Source organism: Babylonia areolata, chromosome 1 (genome assembly GCF_041734735.1).
Source record: "Babylonia areolata isolate BAREFJ2019XMU chromosome 1, ASM4173473v1, whole genome shotgun sequence".
In the NCBI taxonomy this organism is placed as follows: domain Eukaryota; kingdom Metazoa; phylum Mollusca; class Gastropoda; order Neogastropoda; family Buccinidae; genus Babylonia; species Babylonia areolata.
The window spans coordinates 47,931,931-47,955,277 of record NC_134876.1 but is presented as its reverse complement, the minus strand read 5'-3'; the positions used below and the strand labels follow the sequence as shown (position 1 = coordinate 47,955,277).

The following is a 23,347-nucleotide window of genomic DNA, read 5'->3' as shown; positions in this document are numbered from 1 at the left end:
TACAAACAAATCTCTCCAAATCTTCTTTGCTATTTCCTGTGTGCTGTCTTCGCTGTTTCCTGTTTTCACCCTCTTAATATCTCATCATATTTTTTGACTAGTCTATGTGCTCTATGTTAATAAAGGACAAACCAGAGTGTGTTCTCTTCCCCCCACGAAAGGAGTCTGTGATAAACGGCAATCAAATTAACATTTGAACAACTCTAGCGCTAAGTTGTGCGAGAGGGGGAAAACATTGACGCAATTACTGCGAGTCCCTGAGGATTCTGGCGATGAGGATGACGCCTCACTTGATTAGAAACACTTTGATCTGCTCCTTATTATTCATCAACCTCGTCAGACTCACAGAGAAACATAAAAAAGAAAGAAGTGATAGCTGTGCCCGTCAAATGCATAGTCATTGGTTGCAGTTCCTTTTCTTTTTAACCACAGTTAATTAATTTCAGGGAGTGATTAAGCTGGCCATTCACACAAAATTCGATTGGAAAGGATATCTGGTGGTCTTTGAAGTGTTTCATTGGCAAAGTTTTTGCGGAAATCATTGATGACTTTTGGAAAAGGAGTTTTGTTTTGTGGTTACAAACGATTGAAATGAAACAGAAAAGCGGGACACGGAAAGGCAGGAGATAGAGATAGAGGGATAGATGCAGAGAGAGAGAGAGAGAGAGGGGGGGAGATGGAGATAGAGATAGCGGGACAGATGCAGTGAGAGTAAGAGAGAGAGGGGGGGGGATAGATGCACACACAGAGAGAGAGATGGAGATAGAGGGACAGATGCAGAGAGAGAGAGAGAGAGAGAGATGTAGATAGAGAGAGAGAGTGGGGGATAGATACAGTAAGAGAGAGAGAGGTGGAGATAGAGATAGAGGGACAGATGCATATAGAGAGATGTGGAAATAGAGATAGAGGGACAGATGCAGAGAGGGTAGAGAGAGAGAGAGAGAGAGAGAGAGAGAGAGAGAGATGCAGAGAGAGAGAGAGAGAGAGATATGGAGATTGAGATAGAGGGGCAGATGCACACACACACACACACACACACACACACACACACACACACACACACACACACACACACACACACACACAGAGGGATAAATGCAGAGAGAGAGAGAGAAAGAGAGGACAGATGCACAGAGAGAGAGATGAAGATAGAGAGAGAGAGGGGGGATAAATGCACAGAGAAAGAGAGAGAGAGAGAGCGGTGGAGATGGATAGAGAGAGAGAGGGATAGATGCAGAGAGAGAGAGAGGTGGAGATAGAGGTAGAGGGACAGATGCAGAGAGAGAGAGAGAGAGGGGGGGGGGATAGATGCACAGAGGGAGAGAGAGAGAATGAATGAATGAATGAATGAATGAATGAATGAATGTTTTTTTTCCAACGGAACGGTGGAGGTATTAGCAAACTGGCTGACTTACATTGCCGTTGTTTAAAAGATACACACACACACACACACACACACACACAGATCTCTCTCTCTCTCTCTCTATATATATATATATATATATATATATTACTCAATACATGTACAAAAAAGTGAGAGCCAGAGAGAAACGGGCTGCAATTTGATTAAAAACTTGACGTTCTTCCTTTGCACAGTTCTATTGCCCACCATTACATTTGCGGTTGCTGTTATATGTGTGCTGTTCTCCTTAAATTTGCATTTTTTCAAACACAGCGTACGCTCGCGCGACACACACAATTTATCTCAAAAGGTATTCTACATTTGCAAGAGCTACTGCTGTGCTTGGATTTTTGTTGTTCTTGTTGTTGTTTTGTTTTTTGCTATTTGTCATTGAAAAAAATATAATTCAAATGCAAAAAGCACTCCATAACTTTCCTGCTAAGGTTAACAAGTATCTCGAGGAGTATTCAGACTATTGTTATTGTTGTTATTGATGATGTTGTTGCTGTTGTCGTCGTCATGTTTGATACCAAAGCAAACCACCACCCCGTCAGTTTTCTAGTTACAAATGTATAGAACAGATTATCTCAAGAAGTATTCAAACTTCTACGTGCTTAGCTTCTATACAATAATACAGCAAGTACAGACAAAACAGACCAATTGCCTGACTCATGTGTTTTTATATATGCTTTATTTATTTATTTTATTTGTGGGGGTGTGATGTGGGGGGGAGGGAAGTCAACACGCACCACCCCTCTCCCATCCCCTCCCCACGTGGCCAGGTCTCTGACACGTCTGTCAAACCGATCAACGCTGACAGCTTTGACAGCCGGGGCCGACGGTGAGGACACATAACAGTGGCACTGACCGGTGAACTAACACCTTTAGTGGGGCATGTGCGTATATAGCACAGGTCATGATCTTCACTGGGTTCTTCAGTGCTGCTCATGCTTGTGGTTGTGATGTAATAATAATAATAACAATAACAATAATAACAACAAGAAGAAGAAGAAGAAGAAGAAGAAGAAGAAGGGTCACGGGCAGAGGGAAAGGGAAGGGTGGGAGTGTAAGTAAATAAAAGATAGGCCAGGGAATTTAGATTAAAATTTGCGTTTGGTCAAAATGTCTGCAACAAAACCGTTCTTTTTACGATAAATAGAATAAATCATACTGATCACACTGATATAAAGTTGACCACTATAGGGGGGCGGGAACATAAGTAGATTTTGATTTTTAATGTCCAGAATCGAATATTTTTATTACTTCTGCCTGTGTGAGAGCGCATTACAAAGAGTCGCAAGGCAAGCACAGGCGAAGGTTACGCAAGCGCGGTATTAGGGGTCGCCAGAGGAAAGCGTTCAGCGCGGTACAGTACATGTGACTGACTGCTGCCGCGCTGATGCTGATCTGTGAGCAGGTCACTACGGCAGACAACTGATTCTGAACAGAGCTCTTTGGGGTCAAAAGGAAACAAACATTTTCAATTTCATGTATTTTATACTAAAGTGGTAGAAGACGCAAATCCGCTTTTATGAATGTTTTCCAGTTTCCTACCATTCATGACATATCATAAAGAATGAAATCGGTATTATACCGACTGCAAAGGTGAATTTACGAAGGCAGCACGGGATCATTTAGTTCGTAAAGTACAATTTTGTTGATATTTTACGCAATGCACAACTTGGATATACTCCATGCTCCGCTTATTAACGTGTAGAATGTAAATATCTAAATATGTGTTAACCCGGTTCAGTTTCAATGAACATTATCGGCGATCTGTCCAGACAATAAATTGGGAAAGTATGGAGGGCAGATGATGGCAAAATTGAACATCATGTCTTGATGTGAAAAGAACGGTATGAAATACATATTTTTCTTTGGAAATGAACCGGTATTTGCAAATGTGACTCACGAACCCTGGCGCAGTAGACGTCGATTTAGCGTGGGATATAAATAATAATCATAATGATAACAATGGACTAACTAACAATGAATCTATCATGCGATCCTTAGCCAATGCAATGCATTCAAACAAAGCCTGTGCAAAATTATGTATTTTATAAATGATTACCTAAAACCTTATGACATATGTAACTTGGTACCCAAAATACCTAAACTAACTCCCCCACCCTGGATGATTTTATTTTTCAGAAACACTGCAGGCACTCCATTTTCACATCAATTCTCCCCAGTGTTTAACTGTTTAAAGTACTACCGTTCATCTTATTATGAAATGGGAATTGTATTATTTATATCACTTGACAAAAGTTTTCCTCTTTATCTGAAGAACTGTGATCAAAACACCTGATTCTTTGTATCTTTCTATTCGGTCAATCAACAGAAAACTGATTAGCGTTATCCTCACAGTGAACAAATATGTAGGATTGCAGAAAAACAAAATGTAATAAAAGTAAGACTTTGAGAAAAAAACAAAACCAAACAACAACAACAACAATAACAACAAACATCAACTAAAAATAAGGAATTTTATTATCTGCATAAAGCAGAACTAAAGAACATGTGTTCCGTGTCCGAATGTGACACCTGACTTCATCTCAAGCACTACTAAACGTGAAATGCTTCAAACTTAATTAATTTTAAGAAATTCATTCACAATCAATGTACACTTTGGTTTTTCAGAACTTGTGTGATGTAAAATGTGTCTGTTCTAATCAAATTTTGCAAAACAATAAGCGCGTAGGGACTGACATGTTTCGGATACAACAAATTTTTTTCGTTCCACATTTCGTCTGTCTTGTGAACTGATAAACTACATCATTTCGTGATAAAACTTCACCAGACAGCAAAAGCCAAAATCAAGGTAATTTAAGGGGGTTCTTTTCTACTTTGAACTTTGTTGTTTGGAACCGCATCTCGCCATGTGTCAGAAACAGTGATTGTGTCTAAACTTAATCGGATCAGAGGTAAATGTACAAACAAACCACAACAACGACGAAATTAACATACACAGTTTTTTGTTTTTTGTTGTTGTTGTTGTTTGTTTGTTTGTTTGTTTTTGCAATATAGCAACCACGGGGTGCGAATGAACATATCGGAGATTTCCATGTAACATACGTACATCTCACACGCTGTCGGAAACAACACATTCTCTGAATCTGTGTTAAAACACACACGATTGAAGGGTGTTTGTCAAACCGATTTACGCTTTTCCGCGATGAATCCGCATGATTTATGTGGAAACAGTTCTAATTTTGTTTATATGTATATTTTTATTGGGTCGTTTACATGCACAGAAGTAACATAGAAAATCAGAACTGAAAATTAATATGCGACGTCGATTGCATTTAAATAGTTGAATAGACTTTTATTTCAGAAAATGAGTGTATGTCCTGCAGAAGATAGATGTGTTGACCACCTGTTGCAAGTAAGGAACGTGTAGTGTATTCATGAATGTGCTTGCCTTTGAATGAATAAAAATACGTCAAGAGGAACGGGTTGTTTACGTCTGTCACGCGGGTTTTTTGCGTAATATTTCAAACTTAATGTACCATTTTTATTGATGATCAATGTTTTATTATCACAACGAATGAATATAGATCAGGTCTGTATGTACTGGATTTTAATCAAGTTTGTACTTATTTGTTTCTGACCACTTCAGACACATTGCCATATCACAAAATGGCGCCGAAATTTTGGATGTTTTTAATAATTTTCAACACATTTAAGAAACAAGGACAAACCATATTCTCACAAAATTGTTGCAGACATTTCTCTAACATTTGAATAATCATTGTAAACGCATGTTTATACTGAATCAGACTGAGAGACCCCCATCTCCAACAAAGTTCTGGAGACTGACCCATTTTCATTTTCCAGGCAGTCTTTGCTCTTCATGACTATCTGATGCACTTCATTTTGCCACCTTCATACTCCAGCTAGATACATTTTCTTTCCCACGCTAAACTGACGTGTCTACTGCGCCAGGGTTCGTGAGTCACATTTGTAAATACCGCTTCATTTCCAAAGAAAAAAAAATTCATACCGTTCTTTTTACATCAAGACATGATGTTGGTCGATTTTGCCATCATCTGCCTTCCATGCTTTCTGAATTAATTGTCTGGACAGCGCTCCGACAATGTTCATTGAAACAAACCTAGTTGACAGGTATTGAGATATTCATATACTACACGTTAATAAGCAGAGCATGAAGTATTTCCAAGCTGTGCATTGCGTAAAATGTCAACATAATTGTTCTTACGAACTAAATGATCCCGTGCTGCCTTCGTAAATTCACCGCCTTTGCAGTCGGTATAATACCGATTTCATTCTTTATGAAATGTCAGGACTGGTAAGAAACTGTAAAACATACATAAAAGCAAATTTGTGTTTTCTACCAATTTAGTATATAATAGATGAAATTTAAAATGTTTGTTTCCTTTTGACCCCAAAGGGTTCTCTTATTTTCTGTACGGTATCTGTCATCAGCCGCAGTGACCTACTAACGGAGGTATAGGACAGCATCAGCGCGGCAGCAGTCAGCCACAAGTACTGTACCGCGCTAAACGCTTTCCTCTGGCGACCCCTTATACCGCGCTTGCGTAACCCTGGCTTGCTCATGCCTTGCGGATCTTTGTAAGGCGCTCTCTCATGGCCAAGTGTGTGAGAAATAATTATTAAAAATCAAAATCTAATCATGTTCCCACCCACCTACAGCGGTCAAGTTTATATCAGCGTGATCAGTATGATTTATTCTATTTTATCGTGAAAAGAACGGTTTTGTTGCAGACATTTTGACCATTTTTGTATCTGCCCTGGACTAAGATGGGTAGGGAACGACAAGACGGAAGAGAGAGCGAGGGAGCGAGAAAACGAACGAACTAATTTTTTTTTTTTTTAATGAGGGAAGTGGAATAAACATGCATATGTTTTTTTGTTTTTTTTTACATCCAGCCCTCAGGGTAAAGAGAAATGAAATCAAAATTTTCACAAGGTAACAAAGGGTTATAGAAATACATACATGACATTCAAATACACTCAATTGCACAGTAAGCATTTACAAGTACATAATCATGATACCTGCATTCATGATAATAATGTATATGAATATAGTAATGAGAGAGAGATGTGTGAGACAGTGAGTGAGAGAGAGAGAGAAATAGAGAGAGAGAGAATGAATGAATGAATGAATGAATGAAGAAATAAATGAATGAATGAATGAATGAATGATTGAAAATTATTTTTGAGGGAATTAGAGTAAGCAAACAATTGCTTTGTCCAGCCCTCGAAAGGGAAAAATGTCTAAAGAAAAGGTATGAATAAGACCCCAAGAAATGAGTAAATGTTAACAAATTCATAGAAAGACCAGAAAAGAAAAAAACCCAACATTATAATAAGCATAATATTAAAAAAAAAAACCCAAAAAACAACAACAGCACGTATTTTATATAAAAAATGCGGAGCGAGAGAGAGAGAGAGAGAGAGAGAGAGAGAGAGAGAGAGAGAGAGAGAGAGAGAGAGAGGGAACAAAAAGCGACAGAAGAGAGAGGAGATAATATTTACTGAGAGGATGAGATAAAGAGACAGAGCGAGACATGTGGTGAAATACAGTAATATCATATAAAATATAACATAAAATGGTATACTAAGCAGCATTTGTTAGTTTTTCCATCAGGTATTCATGATACCTTTTCTTGAACACAGTGAAACTTGTATGGACATAAACTAGTTAAGATGTTTTTTTTCCAGAGGCAACCGCCAGAGTAAGTGAGACTCGATTTAAATAAATCAATTCTTGGCAGTGGTACCATGATCTTCTTGTTGTTACGTATCGTACTTGCAAGGAATCGCTGTTTTAGATCCGGAAGAGCAAAACCAGACATTATCTTAAACATGAAAAGCGCCTTATTATGAATGAGTTTCCATTTCAATGGCAGAATACCTACATCTTTGTAATCAGAGACGGTTAATGACGAAGATTTCAGATATGTCTTTTAGATAGACTCATAAGTTGTTTTAAAACATTTTCACTGGCAGAATCCCATACTGTTGAGGCATAATTTACATGTGGTTCGATATAAGCATGGAAAAATAATTTACGGCAATTCTTGTTTAAGAAATGCTTGATTCTGGTAAGATGATGAATCTTTTTGGATAAAGTTTTACAAGTTATCATAACATGTTGAGACAATGGCAGGTTATTGTCAACAATAAGACCAAGTACTTTGTGATGACTGACTTCCTCAATCATTAAGCCACTGATATACGATGGAGAACGAAAGAGAAAGAGAGACAGAGACAGAAACAAAGAGAGCCACAGACACAGAGAAACACACACATAGATACATAGATAAATTGAGAGAGAGAGACAGACAGACAGACAGATAGGCAGACAAACAGACAGACAGAGAATGAGAGAGACAGACAGACAGAGATAATGTTCCTGCACACACGTTATTAACATATGAACGTGACACAAGAAAACGAATTCAAATAATAAGTACAAGTTGGAAAGAAACGAAAGAAAAAGAGAACACACACATGAACACAGAGAGAGAGAGAGAGAGAGAGAGAGAGAGAGAGAGAGAGAGAGAGAGAGAGAGAGAGAGAAGAAGAAGAAGAAGAAGAAGAAGAAAAAGAAGAAGAAGAAGAAGAAGAAGAAGAAGCAGTACAAGTACTCCACTCACCATAATCTCGCTTGCAGAACTTCTTGAATTTCAATCTGCGCACACGTTTCTTACACTTCCTGCAGTCCTCTGCACATCAGACAAGACGAGGGTAAAGAACAGAAAACACATAAAAGAAAGAAAGAAAGACAGAAAGAAAAAACCCAGAGAGATAAAAGATACATAAATTACGGCTAACCTGGCTAATTAGTCTCGCGTGCTACTTGGTGAGTGAGGTGAAGGTGTGCTTATGTTTTAAAAGGCAAGACACTCGCCAGGTGGACATCGTAACCGGGTGGGGCTGTTGTTGTTTAGATGCTTGTGTTTGGGATGAGGAGGGGGTGGGGTGGGGGTGGGAATGGTGGAATCATACGTACTGCTCTTCACACTGCTCCCCTCCCCCTTGCCCCCCCCCACCCCCCTCCCCCCAAAAAAAGAAGAAAGTAATTCGTGTTGAATAAATCGTAAAAGAAAAGAAATGTATATTTAGTCTCTAAGCTCATCAGTAACTACACCTATGCAATAACTAAAAAAACGGACATAACATATGAATCGGCAACTGAAGAAAAGGATTTCGATACGATGCTTCATTTATAAAATGTATATGCAGCCATCAGTAATGCATATTTTAACATTAGCGAGACACACACACACACACACACACACACACACACACACACACACACACACACACACACACACACACACACACACTAATACTAATAATAATAATAATAATGGATACTTATATAGCACACTATCCAGAAATCTGCTCTAGGTGCTTTACAAAAACGTTTTGTTAACATAAAACATTACATCTATGTTACATACACACACCAAAATGTGACCACACAAACACACACACACACACACACACACACACACACACACACACTGCATAAATACATTTTAACAATACATGTGTATCTAACAGCTACCCTAACACATACTCATACATAAAAGAGCACTGGTTCTCCCCGTTTTAGGAGAATTAGGAAGATTTCCTATTAGCCTAAAAATAACATGTCAAGTTATTGGCTACTGGATACACATATTAGAGCTTCCTCAAAATTCACTTGTATACACAACATATAACTGCATGTATCGTCAAACAAATGAAAATGTTCAGTGGCTACTTTTCATAAGAAATGTATTAACTAGCACTGGATTAGATCATGTTTGGAAAAATCAGTTCACTTTTAGTGTTAAAAGATTAAAGCATGCTGTATCCAAGAAGCTTGAAAATGGACATAAAATTTTGGAAACAGAAACATGACAGTTCATCTAAATTAGCATTTTACAAGAACGCTGTGACAAATTATAAAATTGAACCGTATTTAAAGAATACAGCAAATTCACAACACAGGAAAGCACTGACCATGTTACGAAACAGCACCCATGACTTACAAATCGAACAGGGAAGATATAAAAATACACCGAAAGAACAAAGACTGTGTGATACTTGTAACAGTTTAGAAGATGAGATTCACCTTTTAGACAATTGTGTAAAGTACAATACTTACAGACACAGATTCCTAATCGATATATGTCGTCCAAATGCAAAGCCTAGTGAATTGATCCTTCTAACAGAAATACAGCCAAGGCTGGCGAAATTTGTTCATGAATGTTTCTCTTCTTAATATGCTCATGTTTATGTTTCATTGTGTCTTATAAACTTTAAGGTTTTATGACAATAAAAAGTATTCTATTCTATTCTATAAAAAATATTCTATTCATACGCACACATAGGCAGGCACAAACTTTACATAAACGCACGCACACACAATGCACATTCATATACACGCATGTAGTTATGTACACATACATATGTATACACACATAGTCAAGCACAGCTAACGCAAAGGAAGTGGACCTGCCATAATTGAACTTACTGCTGAGGGAAACTGTGAGTTTTGAGACGAGATTTAAAAGATGCGAGGGAATCAGAATGACGGAGGTTATCAGGGAGCTTGTTCCACGTCTTTGGCGATTGAAAAGAAAACGATCTGTGTCCATAGGTCTTACTTCTGACGTGAGGTATCCTGAGAAGTCGAGTATCAGAGGAAGAACGGAGCTCATTGACTGCAGAAAAGGTCAGAGTGGATAGCTTATAGTCTATTCGATCGGAAACAGGCAGCCAGTGCAGAGACTGAAGGAGAGGAGAAACGTGGTCAAATTTAGAAGCTCTGCAAATGAGTCTGGCAGCGTTATTCTGAATTCGTTGGAGTCTGTCTAACAGATATTTGGGAAGGCCGGCCAAAAGAGAGTTGCAGTAATCCAATCTTGAGAGAACCAGAGAGCATACAAGTGTCTTGGTTGCATCGGTTGAGAGATAGTGGCGGATAGAGCTGATTCTACGCAGTTCCAAATAGGCAACTTTACAGATATTCGAAATGTGCTGTTGGAAGGAAAGAGACTGGTCTAGGATTACACCAAGACTGCGAACATAAGGAGAAAATGAAACAGGTGTGCTATTGATCAGAACAGAGTCAGGAAAGGAAGGATGTTGACGAAACTTCTTTGGACAGGTTATCATAAATTCAGTCTTATAATCATTTAGTTGCAGCTTGTTGAGAGTCATCCAGTCCTTTAGGCCGGCAATGCACTCCTGTTCGAGTCAAAAGTGCATCAAATTCAGCTATGGAAGCCGACTGATAAAGTTGTGTGTCATCAGCAAAGCTCTCATGCGACATCGCATGATGACTGATGACATCCGACACAGGAGCTGCATACAGCACGAAAAGAACATGACCTAGGACAGACCCCTGTGGGACACCATATTCTAAGGCAGATACTCTAGAGCATCTACCATTTACACACACTTTCTGTGTACGGTCTGACAGGTAAGACGTGATCCATGCTAGTGCAGTGTCACGAATACCAAAGGAAGTTTTAAATCTGTTCAAGAGGATAGAGTGGTCGAGAGTGTCAAAAGCTGCTGACAAATCTAAGAGCGCGAGAACAGATACACAAACATACACACAAATGCGCGCGAGCGCGTAAATGGAGAAACACAAAGAAATCGGGAAAAAGAAGAACGGCAGAGCTGATAATCTGACCTATTTTCAAAACAAGATAGACTGAACCCAACCCCACCCGTTTTGCCCCCTGAACACTTACATTCCTCCTGTATGTATGTATGTATGTATGTATGTATGTAATGTATGTATGTATGGATGTACGTACGTACGTACGTATGTATGTATGTATGTATGTATGTATGTATGTATGTACGTATGTATGTACGTATGTATGTAAGTACGTATGTATAAACAACCATGTAAAGCCAAGCCACGTGCTTCACGAAAACCGTTGTCCGAAAAGTGCGCAGACAAGGCTTGCAAACAACAAGAAACAAACAAGCAAACAAACAAACAAACAAGCAGACCCAAACAAAGAAACAATGTAAAAAAACAAAACAAAACAACAAACAAAAAAACAAAAAAAACAACAACCCAAAAACCAAAACCAACTCCTTATCCCCTGTCGATGATCAGGTAATGGTAAAGAGCCTAACGACTGGGTAGGAAAGACACCGCTGAAGATTATCAGGTATGGATCACGTAGTTTAGAAAGACAAAAACAGAAGGCCTGAAGAGCAGGTAAGAGACCGTCAGAAAGATCAATGACGAGTCAAAAAATCATCGCACCTTTGGTGGCGCCAAAGTGTTGACAGGTGTGCATGTGTGTGTGTGTGTGTGTGGGAGAGAACTCGAAGGCTGGCTAGACCTCCCACATGAGGCAGGAAGGGAGGGTGAGAATGGTTTAGGGGTTAGAAGGGGGGTAGTTTCCGTATCGCCATCCAGATCCGTGTTAGTGACCGTTCGCGATCAGTATGTATTGTATGCCACACATTTCATGACTGAAACTGTATCATCTGCATGTGTGCAGCGGTGCACGTTTACTAAAAGACCCCCCTCCCTCTCCAAGTCAAGACACGGTTCTTCTTCTTCTTCTTCTGTTAGACCAGATTGTAAGACACGGTCAGACACTACCATGCAAAGGCACTGCATCAGTGTCTGCTAGCTTTGTCCCAGCTAAAGTATGATACGTGTGGCATCAACACAGGCTGCATGGATCTTGCTTCTGCTCCATGTTGTGACAAGCCCGCTTATAGGGGAAAAAAAGACCGCAAAAAAACTCAAAGGCTCAAACTGAAGACGATAATGATAACGTTGTTAATAGCAGTATCCCTCCCTCTCCCAAGCGACATGTAAACCCGTGGTCTGGGACTGCTAGGGAGACAGTTGGAAACACTGTCATTTGCCAAGAATGTGCGGAAACACACGGGGCAGCCTCAAGAATGGAAGGGAACCTGGCAATTGGTGGTTTGTGAAATTGCAGACATGAAAATTGCCCCGTGCTGGTCAATGACTTTGTGGACTGGTCCCGTCCACTCAAGTAGCTCATTTGCCGAAGCTTAAGTCCACATGTCGACACCTGTTCTGTGCAACTACCGCAAAGAAAGAAGAATTCCAGTGGAACACACGTAGTATTAGCACAGCGGAATCAGAAACAGATCTATTTTACGGGAAGCCATGGAGACTAAGGAGAGCAAATTACATATTTACACATATTACAACAACAACAATAATAACAAAATAAATTAAGAACTGTAGAAAAAGCAATTGACAATGTACGAGCGGAAGGACTTACAAAGTTTTGAGGATCATTACGCCAATGACCAGAGAATCACTCTCCTAAAAATAAACAAGAGTCTGTTTGAAATAAAAGCAGAAAACAAATTCTTTGTTATCAACGGTGGGACTGGGCAGGCAGCACCATTGATCATGAACCTGTGTTCTCATGTACGCACTCTCTTTCCCTCTCCATTTATACACACTACTCCCTTAATACTCCCAGACTGATTATGATTATTGACGAAGCAGTCAAAGCTCATCCTTTTCTCATCACATAAGAAGTCAAACAGATGATTCAGCTGCAAACAGCATTTAAAAATCAACTGATTTATTCAAAGAAAGAGTTGACATGATTTCAGACTATCACAGATTTGTGTGACCTACTCGTGCAGGTGTTCTTTTTTTTCCTTCTTTTTCTTGTTTGTTTTCAACCTCTTAAAAAAAAGAAAAGAAATCAACACCAATACCTTGAAACCGCAGGTCCCGAATGACTACAGGTCAAGCAGTACTTGGAAGGAGAGAGAGAGAGAGAGAGAGAGAGAGAGAGAGAGAGAGAGAGAGAGAGAGAGAGAGAGAAAATGTGTATGTGTGTGGAAAGAGGAAAAGGGTAGGTTAGGGTGGGGATGGACAGCAGGATTGGGGGAGAGGGAAGGGGATGGGATTCGTGGCGAAAAGGAGGAGAAGGAGAAGGAAGTGAGGGAGTGGGGTGGTGGGGGTTGGGGGGGGGGGGGGCGGGGGATTCATGGCGAAGATTCCGTGACAGGTACTCATTTCCCTTCCTGTGCCGCCACAGCCGTGACAACAATCCCTCTCCGGTTTCCATTGCAACGCTTTATGAGTTTCCTTTCGTTTCCCTCCCTGCGCGGACAAGGGTCGAGTCGTCTTCCTGCGGTTGGCCACCTTCTCCTATCATCATCCCTCACCTCCACTGGCTGCTCTGTTGGCCGACCCGCTTTCTTCTCGGCTGTCCATGGCTTACCCGCTTTTTTTGTTTTGTTTTGTTTTGTTTTGTTTGTTTGCTTTGTTTTTGTTTCCCTCTCTCTCTCTCTTTTTTTGTTTTTTTTTGTTTTTGTTTTTTTGCATCACCTGTTTCATATCTATTGCACCCAAAAGTCTTCGAGGACAGGTATGCCCGTTTTCTTTTTTGCTTCCCATGGTTACTATGCGTTTTTTTCCTTTCCATTCTTTTCTTGTTTCGCTGGCCCCTATGCCATAACTTTTGCACCCAAGTCTTCGGGGACACGTATGTCCCATTCGTAGTTAGTCCCCTACAGAAGGGGTTTCATTTTGTTGTTGTGCGGTAGGTGTGACTGGGTTGAACGTTTCAGGTTAAAAAAAATCACTTGCTTAGTAACAAATTCTTAATGTTGATGTGAGAAATCGACTTTTACTTGCACTTCTATGATACATGTATAATTTTCACGTCAAGACGGGATGCTTTTTCTTTCCCACAAAAGTAAACAGCCTCTCTTGTCTGGAAAGATTTGTGTCTTATTAAGCTTCCCTACAATGAATGACAAAGCAATTTGAACAACAATCAGATATAACTGACGAGAATGCCGTTTCCGTAAGCCTATGGAAATTCCTCACAATCGATGCACAACAGAAAAAAGTCAGAATCAAAACCCCTGACCCTCGCTTCGCTGAGATCACTCATCCATAAAATCATTCTCCTTTGTTAGCATTCTTTTTTTTAATCAGATTTCTTTTTCACGCCTTTTATAAAATGTCCAACGAGAATACCACTGCGGGATGTATTAGCTCAACCGGCTCCTACCCAGAGATTAGTGAGTGTGTTGTGTGCTGACACGGGATGGCTGGGACCACACAATCGCATGTCATCCACTTCATAGACGCGCTTTTGAAAGTGTTGTTCAAATTCCTTACCAACACCACAGGTGTCCGTATCTCTCGGACCTGGCTCATGCCTGGGTACATTATGAAAGGAAACGTGGAGAACAGTCAGCCCTGTCTGGTTGTCTTAAGGGATTCCTAGACCAGCATTGTCATCGTCTTCATCCATCATCATCGTCATTTCTCACTACTACTACCACCACCACTGTCACTAGTGCTGTAGCCTTGGGGGCTAGTTGGCCTTTGGGAATTATCCCAGTGCCGACTGTCCTAAAACCCTCTTGGCCGAGAGAGTGGGGATGTAACTTGGGCAAGACACTCTCCACTATTGTCAAATTCTAGCCCAGACAGTCGGGACAACAGTTTCCTCCTCTGCTGCTCTGATGGTCATAGTCGAATACGACTGACATACATAACTACTACTACTACTGTAATGATGATAATGATAACACTCGTGTCGTCATTATCGTCATCAGAAAAAAAAGAGTTTATATGCCCTGCTCGGATCAGGTAAAACACGCGAATGCAAAATATATTTCATCAGATCTAATTGCAATGACATAGGGATCACTATCATTCTTTCAAGAGAAAACACAAAGAATAAAAATCCATATACCTATGTATTTTTTACCTGTCCGTTCAGAATGTTCTCTATCCAACCGACCCAAGCAGCCCCCCCCAAGCAAGATCGAGGGATACGTGGGTATTGCTGCTGAGTGTGGGTTTTGAAGAGGTGTGTGGTGAGGGTGTGTGTGTGGGGGGGAGGGGGGTGGAGGGAGGGAGGGGGCAGCTGTGAACGTCCTCTGACACTGCTTCTCTCCCCTTTAACAGTTTACACCCCATCTTGCTTTCAGACACGTGCGAGGCCGACACAAGTAAAGGGCCATATAGGGGTACGGGTGTCGCCTTGTTTGCCCCTACAATCACACTCCTTACCGGGCACCGCGTTTGACGACCTCCCAACGATCTCCACGGATCGGCAGCTCAAGTTTCGCTCGTAAACCCCGGAATCTGGGAGGTTTTGGGGCGGCCCTGGTTTGGAAACAGGCGGCGTTGTAAATCAGTGATGCAATCGTCTTGGGCTAGGGGATGCGGTGGGGGTAATGGGTGGGGTGTGGGTGAGGGGTTGTTCTCTCATAGCGTCCTACCCTGTGCGGTCTTTATAGTTCCAGCAGTTTGTTTCTTCCGCCCACCCCCACCTCCTCTTTCCCCCTTCCTCACTTTTCCGCCACGGCAACGCCTTTTGTGTGGGGGGCGGTGGGGAGGAAGTGTCAGAAATCTGATGACCACCGTTTTGCGTTTTAGAGGGTCTTTCCATTTGGCTGTCGGGATTGTTCGGTGGGGCGGCCACTGTTAGAGGGAGTCTGGCCTAACTAGTCCCTGGAAATTAGCATTTTAACGGGCGGACGCTTTTTTGTGAAGCGCTGCAATATTTATGTGAAGGCACGGAGAGGGGGGCGCGCGCGCGCGCGCGCGCGTGTGTGTGTGTGTGTGTGTGCGTGCGTGCGTGCGTGTGTGTGTGTGTGTGTGTGTGTGTGTGTGTGAGTAGGTAAGAAAAAGAAAGAGAGAGAGAGAGGGAGAGAGAGAGAGAGAGGGCGAGCGAAAAGAAAGATAGAGGGAGATAATAAAAAGAAAGATATGTATTGATAGAGAGACGGAAAGTGACAGAGATAAAAATAAGACAGAAACTGTACTTCGACACATTTATGCATCACCAACACTGACATTAGTATCACGGTACCTCCACAAGCACACACACACACACACACACACACACACACACACACACACACACACACACACACACACACACGTTTGACATTTTAGTCACCCCAATTCTCAGTTACGGCGCTGAGGTGTGGTTTCCATTCAATCAAACTGCGACAAACTTCTCCACGCCCTCTATGCTGTTTAACCAATTTGATGCCTTTCTCTCCGCAAAATGCCCATCAGAAAATGTACATGTCAACTTCTGTAGGAGCTTAATGGGCGTACACAAAAGATCAATTAAGCTACCAGTCCTGGCAGAGCTGGGCAGATACCCCATTTCTCTGACCGCAGTGTGTCAGGTCATCTCATTTTGGGTACACATCATAGACTCAAAAGAAGATAGCTATTTGAGGCAAGCATATGATGATATGTTATCGATGGATTCAATGGAAAAAGTTCCTTGGCTTAACTTTATCAAAAAGATACTGGTTTCAATTGGATTCTCCCACGTGTGGGAGAACCAAGGCACACTCAGCATTAAGCGACTAAAATATTCAGTCATAAATAAACTACAGGATAAATATGTTCAATATTGGAACAGCAGAAAGAACGAGACCATTTCAAGGCTCTCCTTTTATTGCAAAATTGCAAATACTTATACATTACAACCTTACCTGATCAGCTGCAAAAATACTAAACACAGAGGAGCACTATGTCGATTGCGAATAAGTGCACATGAACTTGAAATTGAGCGTGGACATCACTACAACGTAACTAGGAAAGACCGGCTATGTAAATCATGTAGAGTTATAGAGGATGAACTGCATTTTCTGGATAAGTGTAGTGTGTACTCTGACTTGAGATCTCGCCTACTTGAGACAGTTAATTCCCAGTCTTCGAATCATTGGCCAGATGGCACTGGCAACACAATAATCCAAAGGCCGAGTTCTCTGCTGCCACAAAATCATTTCCAACCAGAACTGGCAAAATACATATATGAATGCTTTAAAGTTCGCAGTCCATAACTATGTCTTATGGAATATCCTGCATGTGCTCATAACTTATTGCTTTCACTTTTTGTTTGCTTGTTGTGTTTAGTTTATAGTGTCCATAATTCCTATGATGGTTTTACGACAATTAAATGAGTTCTGAGTTCTGAGTTCAGTTCTGAGTTCTGAGTTCACACACAAACTCTGCTCCAGAAAGAACCGAAACGAAAAACTTACTCTCTTTGCCGAGCTTAACGATAAGACGATTACCACCTAAAAGACTTTTTAGCCTCCACACTAGAAATTTCAATTACCAAGGGAGAGAAACTTAAAATGCTTTTGGGGGCCTCCCCCTCCTCCTCCAGTAACCACGCAGACAGGAAACCGACCCACCCCAGCCCCTCTCTTTTCTAATTACTGCTGTGTATTAACTTAAGAAAGCAGCCCTCGAGGAAAAAGCGTTTCTGCACTAAGTAGATAATGAATTTGTGGCCCTGCCTAATTCCCTCTGCCACTTGCACAGGGCCTTGCCCGGCGGGGAAGCGGGACTTGGCTGTGTTTGTTTGCCAGCAGAAGAAATGAGAGGAGAGGAGAGGGGTGTAGGTTGGCTGTGTGGAAGCACAAAGGAGACTCTCTGTGTGTGATCATCCTGGCTGGCTAGTGGAGAGTTTGGGTCTGAGGGTGAGGGATTGTTGAGTTGTTCCTTAACCCCTCCCCCCCCACCAAAAAAAAAAAATTCCAATAAAACAAAACAACCCCCCCAAAAACAACAACAACAACAACAACAAAAACAAAACAAAACAACAACCATTAACAACAACAACAAAAACAAACAAACAAACAAACAAAAAACAAGTTTCCACGTAAAGGTTACAGAAAAGGTGGTTTGGTCTGGTCTGAGTTTAGGCATGTACTCTTTGTATACTTTGCATCAAGTTTCAATTCTGAACTCATTATTTCACACGTAAACTTAAAATACTTTGCACTACACTAAATGTGAAGTTGCAATGGTTTACATTTAACCTGACTATACTTGACCCAAAGTTTATGTTAACTGACTATACTTTACATAAGCTGAAGTAAATGCTGTACTTCAAGTTACACAAACCCTTTGTAAACGTGCTATATTTTGCATTTAACCTTGGCGTACTGTAAGGAACTATGCATCAGACTAGAAAATGCGACTGGAAGGGTTTATTATTTAGTCTGTCTGAAGAACAAGTTTTCGATAAAACGGAAAACCGAATCTCTCCCTCTTTCTTCTTCTTATTTGTTTTTTTCTTTCGGCAAGAATAATCAAAAACAAACGGTAAAACAAAGTAAGAAGCACGAGAAAAAGACATGGCAACACGAGGCAAAATTTGACACCTCGTTTCAACATATGCTTAAGTGCATTGTACTTTATGTACCTCTAGTTCATCATATGGAAAATATAGCTCGTTACCTAACACAAATAATTCACAACTAACCCCCCCCCAAAAAAAACAACAACAAAAAACAACAACAAAAAAACCCAAAAAAACTTCGATCTGTGGGAAGAGTACACCGAACATATTAACCCCTTGACTGCTGAACCTTTTTGAAATAAGCTCACTGTTGCACGAGTCTGAAATGCAATCACTACTTTTCCCCCTTTGATGTAATTGATTTTACTGAACAAAAGTAATGCCACCCCAAAAGGGAGAAGTCCTGATAGAGAATGGTGACTGACATCTTGACCTGGATGTCAAACTGTGCCTTATCTCAGTGAGGGGGCTGGGGATCAGTCCACCTTTGACATGCACACTCACCAGCAGCAGTCAAGGGGTTAACCAGAACATTCTACTCACCCTTTTTTCCCCTCCTTCCACCTCGCCCATTGCTGTTGCTGCTGGAGGTGGGTTTGGGGATTTCTGTTAACAATCATTGAAAAACAAGTGAACAAAAACGAACCAGCGTATCATTCAAACAATCGTTTCTTTTCTCTTTAACACCCATGTGAACGTTTTCTGCTTTCTGCGCAACACTTCAATTACTCCTAAAGACCCCAACTCGATGATAATTATTATAATAAAGAAAGAAAAAAAATAATGTCAAAAAAGAATGCATTCAAAAGCAATCTCTGTTCAAAACATTGTGACCGTCAAATATTACTATGAACAGAGAGTGGGATGAGCAAAAGTGTTCGTAATTTGCTTGACAGCTAACTGACGACAGATAATTGGATAACTCAGACCGCCTCTTTCCAAATTCTTTCTTGTATCTAAATGTATAGGTGAAGAAAAATTGATACAGAGTATAATGCACTTACACACAAAAAGTACCAATTCTTCCCTTTCCACAAACAACCATGTTCCCGAAATGAAGACTGACCTGAATTACTGCATTTGTTTTAAAAGGGAGTATCGTCTAAAACACTCACATTTGGAACCAAGTCACATTAAACGTTTTGTTAACATTCCTAGTCTGTCATTCGTTGACACATGATATTGATTACCATCGTCACAATAATCTACTGATATTATTGTAATGCAAAGAGAAAACTAAATGTTGAACAAATTGCGCTATGCGGTGAGAGAGAGAGAGAGAGAGAGAGAGAGAGAGAGAGAGAGAGAGAGAGAGAGAGAGAGAGCTTTAGCAAATGAACTTTTTTTTAGTGTCAACGTGAAAAGCAGAGTGCAAAGAACAATAATGATGCAGCCAATTCCACAACTCCATCGGTTACTGCTGACGTCGACGACAAACATTCTCAGCTTTGGTAAAACCCCTTTTCGTCATACTGTGTTAATTGTTGACCATCATGCAACACACATCCACTGTAAATAGTGCAGGTACACGCCATCGGTTTCAGCTGCTGTTATCAGGCACTCGCACTGTTGGAAGCAATGGTTAAAGCAATCACAGGACTCCAGGACATTAGGGTGTAAGAAATACATGGTGAACCATTCGAAATGTGGAATATGGAAAATTAGCGTATAACAACAGAGTATATGGTACAGAGTTAGAAATAGTCAAAGCACAGGTATCTGGAACATTATCGGACTTTTCTGTGTGTGTGATCAGTTTCGTTTCCAACGATGTAACTGAAGATTAAGTTACCAACCATGCAATCAAAAGTTTTCGCCAACGGAAATCTTTTTTCTTCTTTTTTTTTCTGCGTTCGTGGACTATATCTTCCACTTCAACTCACATCTACAAGTGGAACATTTATGTGAACGACTGTTTTTGAGTCTGCCATGCTGGCAGCCATACACCTTTTCCGAAGAAACTCAAATTTTTTTTATTGTATTTATTTGAAATGATCAGTAGTGCGACAAGAGAAATCCATGGGCATGGCTTTTCAAGCAAGGTGATGGGTGGATAGTAATCATTTTAGTTGTGGTGCCAGATAAGGTGGTAGGGGGGGTGGGTCAATGATAGGGACACCAGAAGACGGATGAAAAGAGGTGTACGAGTCATTGTAGCAGTTATGATGAGAGCACTTAGAAAAAAATGGTCAAGACATAAAATACGCTATAAAAGAAAAAGCTTTTTTAAAAGCTAGATTGCCTGCCTCACGCAGTTTCATACTGTCACATTTTCAGCGAGTATGCCCTTCACTAAAATAAACCATGCCTACGCCTAGATTCAGTGTCCGTCAACATCCACCCATAAACGTGAAATCATCCATCGCTCCGTACGTTGAAAAGTAACCGAGTTAATATTATCATCATCATGGTTCTTGGTCAAAAGTGGCCAGGTGCAAACAGAAAGGCCGAGAAGCAAGAACAAGATTAAGAGGAGAAGGGCAAAAATCACGTAGACACGTTTGACTGCATGCACAGTTAAGTGGATTATTCTTGAAGGGGAAGAAAAGGGAGGGGCAAATGTTTGGGACAATAGGATTCGTACGACATCGACATAATTCCCAGTTCTTGCTCTGCGGACAGTGTATTAGAATCAGGCCACTTCGCGCATGCATCATATACTCCGTGGTGGTGTGGAGACATGAACGTGACAGACTGGACCATGCAAAAACTTTACGTTGCTTCTCCTTGCCTGGCTTCTCTTCTTTGGGTTTCTTTTTCGCCTCGCTTTTGGGATGGATTCTTTTCTGTTGCTCTTTCTGTCTGTGTCTTGTCCTATCTTTCTTACGAATAACAACGGACTTCCTTCCCCCTTTTTTTCTGTCGGGTAACTCTGAAACGCAACGTCACCCGAACAGTTTGCAATTGCTTCATACACAGGGGAAAATCATGGCGAATTTAAGTAAGCAACAATTGATTTATACAGGTGAAAACAATGAAGACGAAATTAAGTAATCAACGATCATAATAAACAGATAACAATAAGATTCTAGTCAACCATAACAGACATAATTCACTTAAGGGTTCAGTTCTTATAAAATCTCCATCAAAATTATTAATATAAAACATCTTTCTGTGAGACTACTCCATTATGATTAAAATGAGCTTCAGTTTTTCTTTTGTTTTTCTTTACTATGACCAACTTGACAGAACAAAACATGTAACAAGACGTTATACTGCCTTTGCAGATCACCAAAGTGGCATATTATTTCAAAATCGGTTTGAGACAATTCCACATTTTCGTCTGAAGTTATAAATGAAACAAGTAGCATCAACAAGTCATGACACAACACGGTAAGCCTAAATAACCTAATATATCAATATGTAGTTGTGCCTTGTGCGAAACATATGTACTCTTGAAATACACAGATGGATAAAGCGAAAAACGGCCAAAAAAATGTATCATGGAAAACATACAAACAAAACTGAACCAAATATTCAACTGCGGTTGCCATTATCGTCATTTTTTTCAGGGAAACAAAGTAAGAAAGAGCATCATGACTATATCCTGAAAAAAAGGCCATTTTCACTGTCATCATCTTAATTATGAATTCAGTCATCATGATATCTTAAATCCATATCAAATTCAGTGATAAAATGAGGAATAACCATCTACATAACAGCCGATGTTCTGGAGAAAAACAACAACCGTGATCATCACCGTCATAATCATTATCATTCACACTGCAGACTAGTTGGACAAATAGAGAAAAAAATCACACACGTGATAACCCAGATCCTGAAAAAAAATCATCATCATTATCTTCGTCGTGATCATCATCATTGACACGATTTTTTCCCTGCCCATATCAGACAAACCAACATAAGTAATGAACAGAGAAATAACAGACCAAGTCATAAGAAGAAGTCACACACTACCATCATCATCATCATTATCATCATCAAATGTTAAGTAAACACTCAGTGATTTGCACACACTTGAGCTCCACTGAAAACAAAAATAAACATGGACATTGTACAGATGTGCGATCCGTGCAGATTCGATTATTCAACAGAAGTCCATAATGGTAGATTTAGTTTTTTAAAGACTCACCCCCGCACCCCTCTCCCACACCTGCACCCTCCAAAACTAAGCAACAAAATAATCCCCCTCCCTTAGACAAAAAGGACCCCACACGATTGAAAAAAATCCAAGTTCATCTTCGAGAAATGAAAGCATATACATCATTTTTTCTTCTTCTTTAAAACTCTTCCCCCCCCCCCCAGACACGCATTCAAATACTCAGACACAAACATGATAATATACTCGAACATTTCCATTATTGTTGTGGCTCCATGCCATGTTTCTGTTTTTTTGTTTGTTTTTTTTTGTGTTTTTTTGGGGGGGGGTGGGGGTGGGGGGTGGGGGTCTTCTTCTTCTTCTCCTCCTCCTCCTCTGCTTCCTTCTTTTCTTCTTCTTCTTTTCTGAACTCCTTGAAAAAAAAAGAACAACACACACCATATACAGAAGCAAAAAGAAAAAAAAAAGAAAAAAAAAAGGAGTGAACGAAAACACAAAGAAAGAAGCCAAGACATTAATTAAAGACTCCTGTGGTATAAAGAGCAAAAAAACCAGACTCACTGATGCAGGGGGCGATGGGGGACTTGCTCTGCTGGTAGCCCTTGGCGCAGCGGTCGCACGTGAGCCCCGTGACCCCGTCCTTGCAGGGGCACTGGCCCGTCGTCTGGTTGCACATCTTGCCCAGCGCTCCCACCGGGTGGCACTTGCAAGCTGCACGCGAGGGAAAAATACAGCAAAATGGTTATGTTGTTTAAAATATAAAAAAAGAAGAGAAAAGAAAAG

General features: G+C 40.6%; 1 protein-coding gene across 2 annotated transcripts in view; it reads right to left on the bottom strand.

Annotated features, from left to right (window-relative positions):
- LOC143283544 (netrin-1-like) overlaps positions 1 to 23,347 on the bottom strand; it is a 151,383-nt gene that overhangs the window by 3,992 nt on the left and 124,044 nt on the right. For both annotated transcript variants that reach the window (XM_076589792.1, XM_076589798.1), the window contains exons 4-6: positions 23,126 to 23,275; positions 19,048 to 19,110; positions 8,047 to 8,115 (exon numbers count right to left, since the gene is read on the bottom strand). In XM_076589792.1, coding sequence (XP_076445907.1) covers positions 8,047 to 8,115; positions 19,048 to 19,110; positions 23,126 to 23,275 — 282 coding nt within the window. The remainder of the gene's footprint in view (positions 1 to 8,046; positions 8,116 to 19,047; positions 19,111 to 23,125; positions 23,276 to 23,347) is intronic.